Here is a 20,374-nt window from a genome sequence, read left to right as displayed (position 1 = left end):
CTCCATGATGTCCTCACCTTGTGGCATACAGACAAATATTTCTCTCCCATGTCAGAGAATAACCTCCCCTATTACCCAGAGACCTATATCAGTAATTGATGACAGACTGACGGAAGGAAACTCCTGACGTGCGTCAGCTGGTGGCTCCTTCTCCAGTAAGAGGATTGGGCACCAGGAGGACCATACAGTCGGGCCAGCTCCAGGGTCTAATCCATTTATCTGACAGCCAGAGGGGGTCAACTGAGGGAGGAACCTGAGGAGCATCAGTCCTGAGAAGGGTTGCATTCAAGGTGAAAAGCCAACAATGTGGGCTCTGTATAAACTTTTTGACTTTGAAGTGAACAACTAATTTATTAAAGAAATTATTTATAATAAATAATGGAAATATATTAATTAAAACTCCTCAATTAGCATTAACATGCTCAATCAAGCTACATCCCACATGGTAACAGCTAGCTAGCCAAAACTAGTAATAACCTGAGTACTTTGCTTTAGGCTACTATCTGCTGGTTAACTAAAATGTCATAAAAATGTAAAATATATTCACTCCAGTAATATAATCAAAACTTACATGAAAGCATGTAGTCCGTTGGTTTACACAGTGCAGTAATGTTGGCTGCATGTGTGATGGAAAATGCACTGTGCATGCAGAGGGTTGTAATTCTACTGAATTCCTATTTAATGGGATGCTGGCTAATGATCTGTACATGTGATGGAAGACGAGCTGCTGAATGCGGTGCCTGGTTACAATTAAATGGGCATACTTTTAACCAAAACATGCCACAAGAACTAGTACTGCTTTTTTATGTGTATTTTCCCCCAAAATAAGTTGACTATTAAAAAGGTACGATTTTTATATTCAAATTGTGCAAAATTTCCTTTACCGACTCTTTGCAACCTTAGTCCTGAGACAGGTAGAGGGACATGTAGATGCACTATGATTGCAAAGGCTTGCAGGTTTGTTGATTAATGGGGCTACGCATGCCTGAAATGTATACACTCATGGTGCTCTGATTCACTGTGACCATGAAATGACATGGGTGGAAGGTGATAAACTTGTAACTCTAAAATGCCAACCAAGACAAACAATACCGACATCTAATCAGCTCAGCTGTTACATATTTAGCAGTATCCAGTATCAGCACACTGTTGGCATATCGATTTCAGTGGGCAGAGCACGTGCTAGACAGACCACCACACCGTGGCCTGTATCCAACAAACCCTATAGCTCATAATGGAAACGGCACACTACCACAACATTCAGATCGTCAATATCCGTCTCAGCATGAAGCGAAAACCAATACAAATCTCATGCGGCTTGTTTGAAACCCGATCCTGATCGATGCAAAGCCAAGGTCAGCTTGCAGTGCATGTGGTGATCAGCAAAGCTATATACGTCCAGGATCTGTGCTGCAGCCAGCAGGATTTGGGCCTAAAAAGAGGCCTCAGCACACAAGATACTAAAACTGAGTTTTGAAATTAAACCTATGAAAATCTATGATGTTTATGGTTTAACAACAACACAGTAACAGCGGCAGTAACTGTGTGAGGAGAGAAACTAAGAAAAGTTAGTTAAAGGCCAAGTGTGTAAGATCTGGCAGGATCTAGCAGTGAGGTGAGGAGATTGCAACCAACTAAAGACTCTCCTGTGTGCCAAGCATGTTGGAGAGCTACGGTGGCCGACGCAAAAAACACAAATGGCCCTATCTAGAGCCATTTGGAGCAGAGCCAGTGGGTAGAGTGTGTGTGTACATAGGAAGTGGGTGGTGAAGCAAGAGAGAGAGAGTGGCGGCGGCGACGGGAGCGAGTAACGTTACAGACTCCGGCCCAAGCAGGAAAAGTTAACCGTTGTCTGTTCTGTGCTACTGTTGAAACATAGCGGTGCAACATGGCAGACTCCGTGAAGAGGACGCGCTCCCTATGTAGATATAAACGGCTCATTCTAACGTAACGAAAAACACGACTCTCATTATCAGGTGATTATACAATAAAGAAAACATACTTATTAATATTATATTCCATTTCTGCCCACAGATCCCCCTAAATGTTACACACTGGTCCTTTAAGAAACTTTTGTTCCCACAAATGTTTTGTCTAATTATACCATACATTTAGCCCTTAAATACAGTTATTTAAGGGCTAAATTTATGGTATAATAGTTATGAACATTAACCTTCCACCTTTTGGTCACAACATTTACCGTGGGTCTGTTGCAGAGAAGAAAAGTTTGTCTTTTCTTCCAACCAATGACAACATGAAAAAGAGGAAATTACATCTTTTTAATCACTACTCTCACTGTTGCCATGGTGCAGCAACCAACGGGGGGTGCTCTAAAGGCATTATGGTGACCGAATAAAACCACAATGGCATTATCGAATAAAAAAAGGTTTCCAGATGTGTAATTTGCTGTGCACTGTGTGGACTGGCTGCAGTACACCGGGGAGCGCCAGTAACACCCAGAATAGCTTTGAATCGGACCTCTGCCAGAGTGTCACTCTCTGCTGGAGGGATGCTGAGGCTCTGAGATGAAACTCCTGATGTCATAAAGTATATTTACAGAGCATATTATTTAAAGCTGTGTTTCTGAGTGCTCACTCTGAATAGATCAAGCATGGTGACATCAGATCCTGTGCACTGCTAAATGATAGCTGTGGTTTTTGGAGCTGCAATGTCTGCAGCATTTATTGCATTTCAGTAGTTTGAACTGTACATTTATTATTATAGTAAGATCAGCTCACCTTAACCCAGAATGTATATTTGCTACAGTAAGTATAGATTTCATACATGTTTTTAGATTGTATGTATTAACTTCTCTTTTTCGTTACAACACTGATACAGAGGGAACTTTAAGAACATCTTAGTCAGAGAAATAATGTGTCATCAAACTGACAAAGTCATGACTTTATGTCCTTGTGGTTTAAATGAAAAAGTCTTTGGACGTTTTAAATGTTGGATTTCCCCCTGCTGAACGTCTAGAGTTATTCAACACCACATTATGGTTACATATTTACACAAATGTGGTCGTTGTAGTTTCTGAAGGATCTCAAGCAAGGCGCTCAACCTCCCCAACTGCTTCGTGGTCAACGGAAGAGGAGTTACAGATGTGAATATAAAGTACTAAACTCTAGTAGTGAGTATCAGAATGCTGATGAAAACACTCAGAAAATCTATTTTGAATAAAAAAGGGATTTTAGAAATGATAATAGAGTGAAGATAATGGTATCTTATGAAACTAGAAAACCTAAAGAAGTTACCAATCATGTCATACTAGCTTGTCGCAAAGGAGGCTAAATAACACTCCAAACTTGTGATACATTTTGGAGAGGAAAAACTGACATGGCGATTTTCAAAGAAGGCCATTGACCTCTGACCTCAAGATATGTGAATGAAAATGGGTTCTATGGGTACCCACGAGCCTCCCGTTTACAAACATGCCCACTTTATGATAATCACATGCAGTTTGGGGCAAGTCATAGTCGAGTCAGCACACTGACAGCTGTTGTTGCCTGTTGGGCTGCAGTTTGCCATGTTATGATTTGAACATATTTTTTATGCTAAATGTAGTACCTGTGATTTCCAATAAGAAATATATACATTCATTTGCACACAGCAAGTATATTTGTCCACTCCCATGTTGATAAGAGGATTAAATACTTGACAAATCTCCCTTTAAGGTACATTTGAACAGATAAAAAATTTGTGATTAATTTGCGATATATTAATTTTTTTAATCGATTGACAGCCCTAATATAAATAGATTGATTGATTGATAATAATGAATGATATTTCTATATTAAATGAAGCCATAACACTGATTTTATAACATATGGCAGGGTTAGGGACTGTTAATAATGGACTGTTTTTCAACACATATCATTCCAGTTTCCATGTTTAAAAGGTGCCATATCAGCCGTATTGATTGTGGTTAATTGTTATTACAGCCCTTATAAGCCTTTTGCTGTTTACCTGTGAAGGTTCAGCCTCACCAGTCAAAACAACTAACAGCTGCTTCTGTCACTTAAGATCATGTTGTGATTCCAGGTAAGCAGCTTTGGGGATCTACTTGGACGATCTAGTTTGTTTAATGCAGACAGTAGTAACCCAGGAAATGCACGCCAGACTGACACACACACGCACCACCCACACACATACTATATATTATACACACACGCCCTGTACTCCATAGGGGGCATGGAGCCCAGTCTGCCCACGCTACCACATCCTGGGAGGAGCACGAAACTCTCCCAAAACAAGTGAAAGAGCAGCACACGCACACACACCCCCTCTGGCGACTTCCAAGAAGCAAATAACTGCCTTAATCTGCAGCGAAAATCTGGGATTTAGAGACCGTAACTAGAGAAAGACTCCTTCTTCCCTCTCTGTTTGCATCCATCTGCTTTGGCCCAAAGTGAAGCGATCTCTCTCTATCTCTTTCTCTGCATACTTGAGCCCCCCCCACACACACACATACACACTCCTCCTCAGCAACCCATAAAGGCTTTTAGGCCAATTTGACAGGACAGTCAGAAGTGCTGCAGTCAGACCTGAGTAGTGAGTGTGACATTGTCAGGAGGGCAGACTTAATTCACCGTTCCGCCTCCACGTTCACTTTTCCGCCCGGCAACAGTAGCAGCGCTGACGTTGCGAGCGCTCAGCGTGGACCGCCACTTTCTGTTGGCTAGACTGGCGCGAGGGATGAACCGTGTGTGTATGTGTATGCTAAACAGCCTGTATATGAGATCATGAGCTGTGTGTGGTTGTTCGTGTGGGATGTGCAGCGCTACACATGATTAATCTTTTTCCAGTAGAGATTTTCTTGCTCCCTTGATCTGTTTCTCAGAAGGATTTTAGTCCTTTCTGGAGAAATCTATTCAGCAAAGAAATACATTTGAACTACACTGTTTAACTTCTTTCTCATAACTGACAGGAGGCCTTGAGGGAGAGGATGGTTCTATTTTCTACCCTCTGTTCTATTCCCAAAAAGTCCACTTCTTTACTGCTGCGTTTTTCTATTTATAGTTTTCTAGATGCAGTGGTTTGTGTGTGAGAACAACATATTCTTCTACATCTGGCTCCAGTTTGTCAACACCTACTTGTCAAATTCTGTGTTTGGCTGTTTTCCGGTCAAAGTGAGAAGACTGTAGTGACATTTCTGAACTTTTCAATTAACTTCTTCCTCAAAATGTCCACCTCAATATGCATTTTCACGTGTGAAGTGAGTGCAAGGATGCTAGTTAAATGTTTAACGACTTTACGCCTTCCCAGGTTCACCACAGCCATTGGTTTTCTACAGTTCGCCTCCTTCTCTGTTTCACACAAACCATAGGAGCTGGCTGCCATGAGCTTCATTCCTTGCCCACACACATACACACACACACAAATTAGAGAGCACTTAAACTGTCACAACACAGTCATCAGTAGTTGTGAATGGAGGGGCACCTCCCTGACCCAGCAATCCTCAGGGGGGGTTCTTATAAACCAACACGGGGAAATAAACTCCCCTCATCATTATCCTTGAGGCATTATCTAATTAGTGTAAATGCCTGCTCTGCAGAGGGCTCTTATTCTGGCAGCTAAGCTAACTGTACCTGCCAAAGGACTTGTGAATGTATGGATTTTGATGAGCTGTGATTTGTGGTTATCAGGGGTAAAAGAAAACAGATTGTAATGTTTGGAGTGTAAATATGGACTGGAGGATTGAAATAGATGGTAACTTGGAAACAAGTTAACTGGCTCAGAGGGCATATGGATATTTTCACTGATGAGGCACAAGGGAGTTAAAGCAGCAGTGGGTAGAAATGGAGCAAGTATGATTGAAAAAAGTTATTTTTATTATTATTTTTTATGTCACAGTATCCTGACAGTAGAGACTGGTAATCTGAAAAGATTCATGTGCCTCTGTGTCCTCCGGTGTTCCTAATGGCATCGGCAAGACTTCACAGACCGGAGGAAAACAACCAATCAGTGCCGAGCTGAAGTCTGCTGTCTATGAGCAGCTGTCGATCACTCGCGAACTCCGATCAAACTAGGCAGCGCTGATCAAATATGAATCAATACTCTGTTACTGTAATGCCTATTTCTCGCCTCAAATGTTTTCAGAAACATCTTGTAGTGTACTGTTTAGCTGTAAAATGAGAAAAATTGTGACCCGGCAGCCATGTTGAGATCAGTTGAGGAAATACCAGAGCAAACTTTCTCATTTTACAGCTAGACAGTACACTACAAACATTTGAAAAATAGGCATTACAGTAACAGAATATTGATCAGTGCTGCCTAGTTTGACCATTTGATCGGACTTTGCGAGTTATTGACAGCCAGCTCTGTTGAATGGACAGCCAAAGGAACGCTCTTTCTCTGAAATGACCTGTGATTGGCCAAAGTCTCCCGTCATGGGCTAGATTTTTGAAAACCTGAAAACAGAGCCATGAGGAGGTGCAGAAGTCTAGCTTTCTTCTCAGAACACTTGAATTACAATATGCTGAAAGGTTATTATGGAATTTTTGCCCAACGATGCCAGAAAACATTCTGCCTACTGCCACTTTAAACAACATCTTTTGGTGTGAAAGGACGTCTTCCCGTCAGGGTGGGTGAACTAAAAAAAAGGCTGTGTATCTAACGCTGACATGATCTCACTGCCAGCCTTGACTCATAAGGAGAGATAGTGCTGAACTCAGCAGTTTCCCTGTCTGCGTGAGTGTGTGTGTGTGTGTGTGTGTGTGTGTGTGTGTGTGCCTCCGCATGCAGCCAAGAGAACAGAGAGCACCTGGATCCAAGAAGAAAAATAGACCACAAACACATCTTTCCCATTTGCACTGTTACCTTGTAATGAACTTAAATCTGCCCCTTCGACACCTATAGGATAAAAAGGCATATATGATCAACGGAAAATGCACTTTTTTCCTAAAAGTCACACTTCAATCCTGCTAAGTTGCTTCTTTGCGGCCACTGTTATTCTGCCACCCGCCTTCTCGAGCAAACAGTAGCCATCTGTCTCTGTGTGCAGGGCTGGAGGCAGATGGAGGAGCGCAGCACATGTTCCTACCGTTGCTCCCCTCTCTGGGGCTGACCCTGATTGAACCAACCTGGTCTGAGTGACGTGTGAATGAAACTCCCATAAGGACGACAGCTGTCTGTCTGGTGGTGGCCACTCACAGCAGCTGTCTCCATGTTAATGTGTCAGGTTAGACAGATTAGCCGGGACCTCATTAGCTTTGCCAATTAATTGTATAGGAATGTATACCTACAGTTGGTAAAAGAAGAATACCAGCATATCAGCAACAGTGAGACTTGTAATTTGTTGTGCCGCTGTAGCTCAAAGTAGAGAGGATGTACTGCAGCGATTAGAATGATCAAGACTAATGATCATGATTCAAATGAATAATGTTCAATAACTCCACAAACAATCTTAAATTACACTTTTAGTAAAAAATAAAATAGCCCAAGAGATGTTTTGTTGGTGTAAAATGGCACCTACGATATGCCCACTGATCTTGACATTTTGCTGTTAACCCATTTGTGCCCAAAGACTATATTTAGAATGATAAGGTAAAATGCTGCAACATTACAAATTTGAAATTTTTAGATCACCTTAAAAAGTCCCCCTTTTATCAATAGTCAGTCAAAATTTAGAAATATTAGGAAAAACGCTGATATGGGGTTTATTAAATGTTTTCCATATTATTTTTATTTTTTTTACACTGCATGTGTGTGCATATCTTTGATATTTAACTTGTTCAACTAGTTCATAGGTACCAAATACCTGATTTTGCTCCTTGTAGTTTCTGAGATAGACATTTTCTTATCATATTATATCTAGTATTTGGGCACATGGGACTACCATTTTTTCCTAAAATATAATGGATTCTAACATTTATAACACAACTCTACAGGAAACACTGATAGTTATCGAATAGCTGTTGATATAACCCTGATGAAACTATTGACTCACTGTTCTGGCAGTGGACTCCGTCAAAGCCCGGCTGGCACTTGCAGACGTATTCGCTGAAGACGTCACCTCGGCGGGATTGGCCTGTCACCTCGCAGATGGCATCATTCTTGCACGGGTTTGGGTTGCAGGGCCCTTTTGGACGAGCAGAAAGAAACAGAAGAGGAAGGAGAGGAGAGGCAAGTTTAACAGAGGTTGTATGGAGGATTTGGGTTTGGGTGAAGGATAGGGTTGCGCTATGTACATTTTAGAAAATGTATCTTTTAGGTCAACACTTGTTTAAAGTAATAATATCAAGGTTTTCATTTAAATAAATGTCTGGTAGGTCACTATCTATCACCGAATGAGGTAACACAATTGCGATTGAGCCTATGCCCCACTAGTATTGCAATATTTAGATATTTGCAGTATTAGAACTGAGTGTCTATGGCAACATTCCCGGAAAAAAATGCTGTATTAAGTAACTGCTAATGCAAACCGAACATTTTCTACTGCTGCAGCTTCACGTTAAAAGCTTTTAACTGGCTAAATAAAAGTTGACTCTTCTTATGAAGTAGTCACAGGAAATGCAACGTGCTTGAGCTTGTCAATTGTTCATCAAAAATGCATCTTCAATACAAGACAACAGTAATTTTTTGCAAGGAGTAGCAACCACCGAGAGCGGTTAGATGAAGAGCTGCAGGCGACAGGCGGCACACCTCAGACTTGTCAGTGAGGTAACCAACTCATTTTACTTTTGCTGTTTGCAGAAATCAGATTGCAGTTGATCACAGAATGATGGAAAAAGGCCAATTATTTCCTGAATTCTTTATTAAAATGACGCATTTGTTGTTACCACCATTAAACAGTGTGTTGCCAAATCAATCAGAACTGAAATCTTACGGATTGACGTTTTGTCAATCTGCTCTCATTTAAAATGACTGACTATTTAGCTTTAGAGCTACTACAAGTCACTAATTTTTTAACCAGATCATACAAAGCACCAATATGCGATTTATTTGTCTGTATTGTCATTGTCTATCCAACAAACTGGAAAACAAAACCCACAGATGTGAGACCTGTTTTGACCTCAGAGGATTGGCTTACCAGTCTCTGTCTCATTGCAGGTTTCTCCAGAGAAGCCATCAGGGCAGATACAGATGAATGGAGCTCCTGCTCCGGTCACACAGGTGCCACCATTACTGCACACATTCACCTCACAGTAATCACCTGTAGAGCGAGAGAGAGAGAGTGGAGGTTAACTTTGCAAACACAAAGTAAACTCGTAAGAATTTAAATTATTGTGTCCCCACCCATTTTCATATTGTCCCTACTGCAATCATAGACAGATGTTTGGTGTGACTTTGGCTTAAGACTCATGATGACTGATAAGATGTTTGTTAGCTTTCAAGAGTGAGTAACGGTTACGGCTACTCGTAAAAAAAATTGAACAGAAGAAAAAAAAATCAAGTAAATTCAGCCCCTTATTTTAGGACAGGAAGCAGCAGTTGGGACTTGTGTGCAGTTTTGGCATTATGCACGTTTATACTGCAAGTTTTGTTCCTTGTGCAGTTTCTGCCATTAAAAACAGTTTATTATATACCAGTCTAAGTTTTCAAGAAGAAAGAGCAAAACATGTTCTGAGAGAGTATCAGCTAAAATCATGTTTTCTGACATTATTAAATCTTTCACTCCATTCTTTTGTTGTGCTGCTGAATAAAGAGTAAACAGCTACTGCAAGTTGGATGTGATGGTCTGAACAGCTGAGTAAGCCATCACGACACTGTAAACACAACACAAACACTGGATGCTTCCACCAGCATCACTGCCGCCTGGCCTGAACCTGACAATCTGGCAGCTCTCTGGGCACGAGGGAAATCGTGTCAGCTCGCAGTGGGTGTGCAGAAAAAAAGGAATCATGAGGCATGTAGTGGTTTCCAAAAGCATGAAGGCTAAATGAGCTCCGATTTACAAATACTTTTATTCCAAAAGGAGATTTCTGCCCTTTGGAATCTATGACAACATTGATATAATGAACCGCAAATATTGGAAATTAAGTATGATACATGAGTGAGGTAGCCTAGCGTTTTTTAGGTTGCAGCAGGCTCTGTTTTAAAACTAGAGTGAAGTGATGATACTGATGATACTGATATAAAACCTAAGGAATCCATTGGTACCAACCATGTCATACTAGCTTGTGGCGAAGGAGGTTAAATAATGCTCCAAATTTATGCGAGGAAAAACTGGCATGGCCATTTTCAAAGGTGTCCCTTGACCTCTGACCTCAAGATATGTGAATGAAAATGGGTTCTACGGGTACCCACAAGTCTCCCCTTTACAGACATGCCCACTTTATGATAATCACATGCCGTTTGGGGAAAGTCATATAAGTCAACAGTAGCCCAACAGTCCCAACAGGCAAGTCATAGTCAAGTCAGCACACTGACACACTGACAGCTGTTGTTGCCTGTTGGGCTTGAATTTGCCATGTTATGATTTGAGCATATTTTTTATGCTGAATGCAGTACCTGTGAGGGTTTCTGGACAATATTTGTCATTATTTAGTGTTGTGAATTGATTTCCAGTAATAAATATTTACATTCATTTGCATAAAGCAAGCATATTTGTCCACTCCCATGTTGATAAGAGTATTAAATACTTGACAAATCTCCCTTTAAGGAACATTTTAAACAGATAAAAAAGTGTGCAATTAATTTGCAATTAATCGTGATTAACTATGGCCAATACAATACAACACACATTGAACATTAAACAAGTAATAAAAATTTTTCTCAATATAGATACAGCACAAGTCATTTTGGAAGTGATAGTTTCAATTATACTCTGTTTAGACACTTACAGAATATGGAGGAAGTGAATAATTGGGAGCCTTTTAACACCCGTGAAGACAGTTAACACGTATCATTTAGATAATTGTTAAGGAAATTGAGGTTGGACCCCAAGTGTGAAATTGGTGGTTGAAGCACCACAGTGCCTGCCATAGAGGCTAAAAAAGAGCTCTGACCCCGTTTTTCTTTCAGAGTTTCAGCAGGGTACCTCTTCCCACCTCAAACTAAGTAGACTCGTGGGAGTAGATAAATATTTTTTTAGACTTCTACAGGAAAGAAAAGTGGTGTTTTAGTCCCGCTGAGGGTGTAATTCACAGAGGCCACGGACTGAAAATGGCATTTTGAATAGATTTCTAACTTCCTGTGTATCGCTGTGTCCTATCCATCTTTCTAAACCCAAACTACACACACATCTTTTCCTGTTCTTGAAAACACTCAAGGATGAGAGTACCCTGATGGTACATGATCACAGCCTCCTTCCTTTCCACGCTTCCCATTCATTGTCTATGTAAGCAGCTGAGCAATGCATTCTGGTAGCAAGGCGGCACTATTCGAGAGACGGGGCGTCACGTTGGCCGCTCCTCATTTGCATAAAGTTGAGGTCTAGGGTACTTTGTGGAAATCAGGGGCATACGGCGCGACTCTCCGCCTCTGGAACCTCCGAGAAACTTCAATTATCGATCCAAAAATAAAGACAGAACGGCATGGCTTATTTCTCACAGAAAATGTTTTCAGAAACACACTTCGCTGAACTATTTTCGTGATATAGGAGAAGAAAGTTTCCAAACGAGTTGGTTCCAGTGTGAAAGCTGGGAGTTGGAAAATACTGTAGTTTGTAAATTGCAGTTCTATCTTAACCTCTTATGTACAAAATCTGGACTCTCTGGATTTATTATCCATCAGCAATCAAGGATATGTAGGCTGGAATTTGCGTCATGTTCACTGAGAGAGAAGGGAGAATGAGAAATGAAAGAGATCCACTGCCAACATCCTGTCTGGCTGTTTATCTACGGGACTGCGCTTCCCATGGATGTCCAGTGTTATCAGTGCTGTATCCAGTGTCATGGCCTTCAAGTGCGTTCACATCTTGTGGGACTGTTTGGCAACAGCCTTGGTTGGCACTGCCAACACATCCTTATCCAAAAGTTGCTGCCTGTTTATCTTTGGGAAGGAAGGAACACAGCCTCCCTTCCTACACTGGCAGGCAGCTCCCTTCAGGAAACCCTCTTAAGGATAAGAAATAACAATGCTAAATAGATGACCTTCCAAGAACACTTTAATGGAACAGTCTGACTGATGAACTTAAAAAAATCAAGAAATAGGAAATAAGAGAGTCACCCTGCGTCATTTAACTGTCTCTGTAATTGTTGCTTGTGGTCTGAAGGGTAATTTAGCTGGGGGTTTTATTGAGGAAATTAAATTAGTGACGTATTAGTCAAGGTGGTTAGCAAAGAGACAGTGGTTAAACCACCAGAGCCTCCTTGAAAATCTCCAGAGATGCCACTGTCTGTAAAACCCCCATCCATAAAACCACATGTGATGAAGAAAAGAGTGTTTATTTCTTTCCCCTATTCAGTATATTTGGAATACGATGGGATTTCAACAGGTTTTGCTTTGCAGAAGGGTCAGGACACACACTAAAACTAAAAAAATGACTTTGAATTCAACCACTTAGAGAAAATATGCAGTTATGTGGTTTCCACCCCACATCAAGTGTTGATTCAGAGGAAACAGAGACTTGTTCATCCTCATTATCTTCAGCTGACAGAGGAATACAGTTTCAGAGTAGCAAGATATAATAATATAATATTACAAGAGAAATCTGTGACTGCAGTTTCAGTTTAGTTTATTGAGAAATCACTGCAGAAAAATAGGTTTTGATTTAAATTATTCAAACTGACACACCACAATTTAAAGGGTCGGAGACCTCACTAACCTCTAGTGATAACTAGCCTTGTAGAGAATTTTGCTTTTAGGCTATGTGCTCAGGTTATGGGATGTTCATCTCTGACATTTCAGGGCTCAACATTAAGGATTGCCCTTTTGCCCGGGGCAAGTGCAATACCATTTTGGGCTAGTAAATCTAGCAACTCCCTTGCCCGATCGGGGAAGTGGTAAAAAAATAACTTTGTTTTTTCCAGAGCTGGTGATGGAAGTAACTACGGAGTGAGTCATCTCGCTTCCTTCTCATCTCTGTTGAGAGTTGCACATGCACAGTACCGATTGGGCAAATTGGTGGCGGGTAAAGACAAAGTTTTTAAAAACATTTCAATTATCCTGGAAACAGGAGTTTAGTTGGCATTAGAGGACGTGGGCAAAATTCCAGATTCATTTACATGACAAGACTAAACATGACAATTAACTTAGGTCTTTTTTGTTATTTGACAACCGCTTATAAATAAAACAATTTGTATAGGGGCAAGTCAAAATTGACTTCAGGCAAGTGAAAACATTAACGTTAAACCCTGCATTTCTACCTCCACCCCAATACAGTGCAAATGAATGACATTTCGTTTGTGGTGCTCACTTCATTAGAAAATAACATTTTCAAAATTCAATAGTAACATATCAGTTTCAACAGTTTTCATTGGAAGTACTTTCTACTCAAGATATTGTGCCCATGAAAACTGTGGACAGAAACAGAAATGTTGCTGTTGAATTTTTTCAATCGCCATTTTTAAATGCTGTAATCACCTCCATTGTGTTTTGGAGGCAACAGAAAAATCTCAGGGATGTACATATAATAACCTGGAAAAAGAAACTATCTGCATGGTTAGATACCACGAGATGTAAGTGACAAATGCTTTTGTGTTATTTCGACAAATCGTCCCTTTAAACTGCAGCAGCTGCCTATATAAGGAAAACTATCCAAAAATACATCAAGTATGGGCACAAACTGTTTATCCAGTCTATAGTAACCAACTTCAGGCTACATGTGCCTGAGGAAAGTTGTTGCTGAAGTAGAGACTCCTTTATTACAAGAACCACAATGAAAACAAGCCTCAGCATGTTAATGTCATCTTGATATTCTAGTAAATGAGGGCGTGGACCCGTAAACATGGACTGAATTCCAAAAACAGTTGTTTTCATTATATAAACACACTGATATATGAATTGTAATAACTACTAAAGACAGCTATGACTCATCTGAGTTTACAGCCACAAAAACATCTATTTTGCAGCATTTAATAATGCAGTAAAAACACATTTAATACATTTGTCAAAATTACAGCAGTGTTACCCAACATGGTGCCCCACTTTGTCCTCACCACAGTGACAGATTAGAAAGGTATGTGCAGTTATGTTTGGCAGGACAAGCCATTTCCAAAGGGCATTGTGCCTTTCTCACTCCTTATGAGTCATGGTCTGTGCCTTTCCCATGATGCCTCAGACCAAGAATGAGGTTCAAATACCAGACAAAAAAACACGGAGCAGTTAAGAGCAAGAATCGCATAATGATTCAGTCCCAAATGAGACCTGTCAAAAAAGAAGGTGTAGCCTATGTGATCCTGCAAAAGCTTGAGCCTCAGATAGAGATTTACAGGCACAACTTCATCACTCTTCATTTATTTGTGCATTGAGAGTCTCAAAAGTAGGTGGAGATTCACAAATATATTGCCGTTGAAAAATGCTAAGTTGATGTACAAATGATGTTATCCGAGTTGTAAATCAGAGGCACAGATACAGATAGAGATTTATAGATCCAAATCACTCTACATTATTTGTGCATTGTGTTTTAAAAGTTACATAACTTGACATTTGTTTGTGAGTACTTATTTGACACTGGACATCATGTCAGTGCGTTTATCAATATTTTGTTTCATGCAAGCATGTCAAAAGATACCAAATATCCTAAAAGAAATACAGTTATCACACAGAATTTAGGTAGCCTATTTTATCTATCTTGTTAGTGTCTGTTATTATGCTCTGATGACAGTAACTACTTGATGTATCAATAAAGCAAGCTTGTACTGACCTAATTATTGAACTATTTTCACCTCTGTATTGCAAACTTGGCTAAAAAGAGCTCTCAGGAAACCAGCCTCATATCTGGCGTTTTGCTTCTGGCGGCTGGGTCTGGCATGAGTGAGTGACCATGACAAGCTTTGTGTTTACTTCTTGGAAACAAATGAGCGGCAGCACAAAACATGGTGCACATGTTTCCTGTCGGAGCGTCACAGACGAAGGAGTCCCCAGCTAATCGGCTGCTAATGAGAGGATCAACCTGCAATCGGAGTCAACACACTTGACCTCTGACCTCATTAGAGCCCAGGTGAATAGACAGAAAGGAAACATAACCCTTTTAGAAGGCTAAGTAGGCAGACATCACAACAAGAGAGAAATCACCACAGGACTGTGTGATAAAACCGTCTCTAGGAAGTCATTTAAGGGCTCTGCGCCATGAATGAGGATGAAGACGAGGGAGTCATTTCAGGACATATGGGTGGGGGTGGACTGTTTGAGGACAGATACTGCAGCGATATCAGAGAAACAGCGACTGGTTTTGGACATAAAATAGCATTTTGGATAAAAATCGCTTTGACATAAGTGAGCAGGCGAGTCTTGATCAGTTTGATGCGAGACAAAATCATTTCTGGGGGTTGTAGTGTTTTAGAGAGGGTTCACTGACAAAACTAATTTGCCGTGTTGGGGAAATACACACAGTGCGCAGCCATGGGCTAAAATCTCTTTCATCTGAATTACTTAGAGTTATCAAAGATGACACGGAATAAATCAGTAGTACACAAAACAATAATACGCTGAGACAGTTTAAGACGGCTTTGAAGGAATTAAAGTAAAAAATTCAACATGCTCCATATCTGGTGGTTGTGTAGGGGCTGCATACTGTACATGTGAATGAACATGTGAATTATATGTGAGAGTGGTTACGTCAGTGCTCATATCTGATGTGTCCTGAGGCCTGAAAACAGTAAACGCTCTGCCCTCTGCTCTGTCACGCACACACTGGCATGCTGAAGCGTATAGCCTGGAAGGAAAGAGTGTGGGAACTCAGTGTTCCAGAAAGAAAAGGAGAGAGGCCTGCATCCCTCACGTCCAGCCCTTGTAAAAACTGTTAAGGATGTGCTGAAGCATAATAAGAAGGCTCGAGACCTGTAGAGTGCTCATCTAGTCTAAAGACCTGCCACTTACTGAGTGCTGGAGACAAAAGGAGAGGGGCATGTGTAACAGGATGTGGATTTATCAAGGGCAGGCCTACCCGAGTCCTTAAATAACCCGTCTCTTCAATATTAAGATCAACAGGACTCCAGCTGCAGGTGAGCTTTCAGTAATCTGCAAGCGCTACTCCAAAGCAACACGGCCATCTGCCGTTGCTCCAAAAAAATAAAACAACAAGGGCCAGCCACTAAAAATACACACAGGCGTCACGCACCATCAACCAAACAAGCTCTTCTCTGATGTGCTGTAACTGAAATAGAGCTGGAGTAGTGTCACAACAACTGTCTAAACTGAATGGAGTTGTACCTAGGGCTGGGTAATATGACGATACATATCGTCAAAACAATATAGAAATGTCTATCGGATAAATTTTTCTATATCGTTTCTATCACGATATAGGCTAGGCCAGGTGGCTCTAGATAGGGCCATTGCCGTTTTTGCGTTGGCCACCGTAGCTCTCCAACACGCTTGGCACACGGGAGAAGCTGCAGTTGGTTGTAATCTCACCTCACCGATAGATACCGCAAGATCCGACATACTTGACCTTTAAGGCTGTTATGTTTATTTTGCACTCAAGTTCTTAAAATGAGAAAATACTCAGTACTTTTCATTTGTCAAGTATTTAATTCACTCAGGAGTATACAAAAGATAGGCTTTACCATTTCATATAGATATATTTATATATATATATTTATTTATTGACTTACCAGAAAACATGATATGTTGCGATATATATCATTATAGAGATATGAAATGACCTATATCGGGACAAAGACTTTTTTCATATCGCCCAGCCCTAGTTGTGTCTATATTTCAACACTTAAGTGTCTCTGATCATATGAACACAAAGATTTTGTGTAAACATTTCTTGCTCTTGGATTCAACTTTGTTCTTGGCTCAATTTTTAAGCTCACATGACAGCGTGTAAAATATTCAACATGGCAGATTGGAAAATGGGGCGACAGACACTAATAAAGTGGCCCAAATTAGAAGACACTCCATATTGCAATGAAACATTTATTAAGGAAGCTATTCAAAATTCAAATGGAAGAAAAAGAGCCTGTCGTGTCCTGGGGGATTTGGTGGGAAAAGTAATGATAAAGTCATCAGTGCTGAAGAAGACAGCAGCCTGAAGACAAGACCCAATACAGGCAGATGGTAAGAGCTACACAAACACTCAACACTGGTCTGGGGCTGCCTCCATTGTTTTCATTATCAATGAATCTATTGATTATTTTCTTGATTAACTGATTAGTTGTTTTGTCTATTAAATGTCAGAAAATAGTAGGGCTGGGACGATACACATATCTCCCTATTCGATACTATCACGATACTTGGGTGCCGATTCGATATGTATAGCGATTTTTAAGTATTATTATTTTCATATATGCATTTTGTATATACACTACCCTTTGTTAACACCTTATTTTGAAAACCAGACGTTGTGTACTTCCGCTAACTTCGCCAAGTCTTAGCTCTCCCGTCAGCTCTGTCCTCTTTATACATCCATGGTCAGCTCCATCGGGACCGTTTGAATGCATTTAACATAAATGTCAGTATATGGTTGCTCTACAAAATTGCGATACATAGGTGAATCGATTTTATTTTTCCTAAATAAACCTTTCCTAATATAAACCCTGAATAAAAGTCACTGTATGATTTAGTGCAACTGTGGAGAGGTGAACATCCATCACATTAGCAGGAAATTAAATTCCTGGTTAATTAACACCATTGACTGCCTGATATATCTGCAATTAAACCCTATCTTACACCTACAAGTAAATTTGCACCAATTTCAACTGAAAAAGTGTTCAAATGCACCTGTTTAAATACAAATTATACACATACACACATTCATGGCACGCCATTGGCCCAGCGTCTGGCTATATTTAGCCCTGGTTCACTCCGTTGCCCTAAGTGGTCTTGTTGTGAGAAAAGACTGCCTCAGCCCCGACACAGAACACCATTTTCCACTTCTCTCCCCTCAGCAGCAAACAGATAGGACAAGTAAGCTACAACCTGCTGAATTGAGCCTAATCAGGTAAAACAGAGGGAAAAACTGTTCCCTCAGCTCTTATACTGCCCTGTAAACAGTTTGCATGACACAGCAGCAACAAGTCCCGTCCCCCCCACTCCCTGACAGTGTGGAGAGGTCTAAGCGAGCGCTGTCGTGGGTGGAAGTTCACTGGCATGCCTGTGCTGGCGGCTGCATCCAGAAAAGTGACTCAACGCTGTGGTCAGTGCAACCACACCTATTCTCTACGGCTGTCCCGTCCCTGAGCCTCCAGGAGCAAACATGTTGGGATGTGTACGCTTCACTTCATACTGTTTCACTTTCAATTCACACAAAAATAAGTGTATTAAACATTTATGTAAGTGATGCACCGGGGAAAATTTTGCAGCCTCTTGGTCACGCAGGTCTATATAAGGTATATATATAGCTATATAGTCCAAATCTAAGTTTAGCAGAACAGTTCTTGGGTATCTGTAAAAAAATATATTTCATTCTGTAACCTGGTTTCAAGTTAAGCACCTGCGTTAATCTCCAAATTGAGAAAATCTCCTCTCATCCCCTAATGAAGTCACATGCTGGCATCTACAGCCTGCTGTGTTTGTCAACATAGTGGATCAACACAAGCATTTGAAACAATGTGCACACATACTGTGAAATGCAATATTTATTGTTTTGTAAACTATAGGGTCTTAACAACGGCTGTGTTTCTTTAAACAACTTAAGGGACTGTATGTAAGTTTAAGTCAATTCATTTATATTCTGATCTTTATATTTGCAAATTTCTAATTATATTGATACTATGTGATTTTAAATTTATGCTTGTTTTCTTGTAGGTGGGGATCCAAATAAAGAATACAACAAATTACGGTATGTAAAAAGGTTTCGTAGGCAGATTTAATGCTGCATACGGATTCAATAAAATGATCTTGAGCAAGTATTTTATACACTTTGCTTCACATTTTCCAATAAATCTCTGAAAGATTTAAAAGATCCCTGACCACTGGTTGTGAACATTGATCCATGAGGCATTACATGTTGACTGTTTCCCAACTCAAAAAGTCCAAAGTCCATCAGAAGAAATACACAACCTGTCATTTACACAGCACCAACCCAAGTCATGAATTCTGCTCTTTGTCAATGTGCAAAAAAAAGCTCTAAATGGAACATTTTTTTATATTTGGAAAATACATCATCACACCAAGAAAAAAACTTGAGTGACATGTGATGCTTTCTTCCTGAGCAGAAAATGAAGGCAGGAGAATCAGGGCATTTTTTTTTTTACCCTTTGTCCACTGCCCTACATGTGTTTGATGCATGGAAATGCAAACAAAGCCAACTGCCAATGGCATGATGTTAACACTGGACAAGTATAATAGCCAGCCTGTATGTGTCCTGCTTCTTAAAAAAGGGGCACTCTGCACACAAAAATAGCCCCAAGGTTTTACTTCTGCAACCATACATTCAGACATAACAAGAGTGTCTGGTTACAAAACCTACATTATCAGCTCCAAATGATTATTCTTCTTAAATCATGAAGACAAGACCCAATACGGGCAGATGGTAAGAGCTACACAAACACTCAACACTGAACTGGGGCTGCCTCCATTGTTTTCATTAGCAATGAATCTATTGATTATTTTCTTGATTAACTAATTAGTTGTTTTGTCTATTAAATGTCAGAAAATAGTAGGGCGGGGACGATAAACCTATCTCCCCATTCGATACTATAACGATACTTGGGTGCCGATTCGATATGTATTGCAATTTTAAAGTATTATTATTTCCATATATGTATTTTGTATGTACAGTACCCTTTGTTAACACCTTATTTTGAAAATCAGATGTTGTCACATATGTATACTTCCGCTAACTTCGCCAAGTCCGTCTCTAGCTCTCCCGTCAGCTCTGTCCTCTTTATACATCCATGGTCAGCTCCATCGGGACCATTTTAATGCATTTAACATAAATGTCAGTATATGGGTGCTCTACAAAATCGCGATACATAAGTGAATAGATTTTTTTCCCCCAACCCCTAATATAAACCCTGAATAAAAGCCACTGTGTGATTTAGTGCAACTGTGGAGAGGTGAAATCCATCACATTAGCAGGAGATTAAATTCCTGGTTAATTAAGTCCAATAACTGCCTGATATATCAGCAATTAAACCCTATCTTACACCTACAAGTAAATTTGCACCAATTTCAACTGAAAAAGTGTTCATATGCACCTGTCTAAATACAAATTATACACATACACACATTCATGGCACAACATTGGCCATTATTCTTCTTAAATTATGAAATATCTCTGAAAATTCAACTGTCTAATCTGGCAGTTTCAGAGCCAAATAATGTCTCACTACTTCTCCCACATTCAGTCCTGTCATACTCATTCAAATCGAGGATCGCT

The 20,374-nt window shown here is 40.2% G+C and overlaps 1 protein-coding gene across 6 annotated transcripts in view; it reads right to left on the bottom strand.

Moving 5' to 3' along the window:
• Positions 1 to 20,374, bottom strand: part of mfge8b (milk fat globule EGF and factor V/VIII domain containing b) — a 33,981-nt gene that overhangs the window by 12,286 nt on the left and 1,321 nt on the right. For 4 of the 6 annotated variants that reach the window (XR_012593678.1, XR_012593679.1, XM_074633872.1 and 1 more), the window contains exons 2-4: positions 9,032 to 9,154; positions 7,949 to 8,080; positions 6,820 to 6,852 (exon numbers count right to left, since the gene is read on the bottom strand). Coding sequence is in view for 4 of the 6 variants with exons in the window: in XM_074633872.1 (XP_074489973.1) it covers positions 6,820 to 6,852; positions 7,949 to 8,080; positions 9,032 to 9,154 (288 nt within the window). In the remaining 2 variants the exon portion in view is untranslated. The remainder of the gene's footprint in view (positions 1 to 6,819; positions 6,853 to 7,948; positions 8,081 to 9,031; positions 9,155 to 20,374) is intronic. The other 2 variants (XM_074633874.1, XM_074633875.1) reach the window with 1 other exon arrangement.

The sequence above is a fragment of the Sebastes fasciatus genome, chromosome 4 (genome assembly GCF_043250625.1).
Source record: "Sebastes fasciatus isolate fSebFas1 chromosome 4, fSebFas1.pri, whole genome shotgun sequence".
In the NCBI taxonomy this organism is placed as follows: domain Eukaryota; kingdom Metazoa; phylum Chordata; class Actinopteri; order Perciformes; family Sebastidae; genus Sebastes; species Sebastes fasciatus.
The sequence above is the reverse complement of the archived record's forward strand: the minus strand, read 5'-3'. Positions and strand labels throughout refer to the sequence as shown.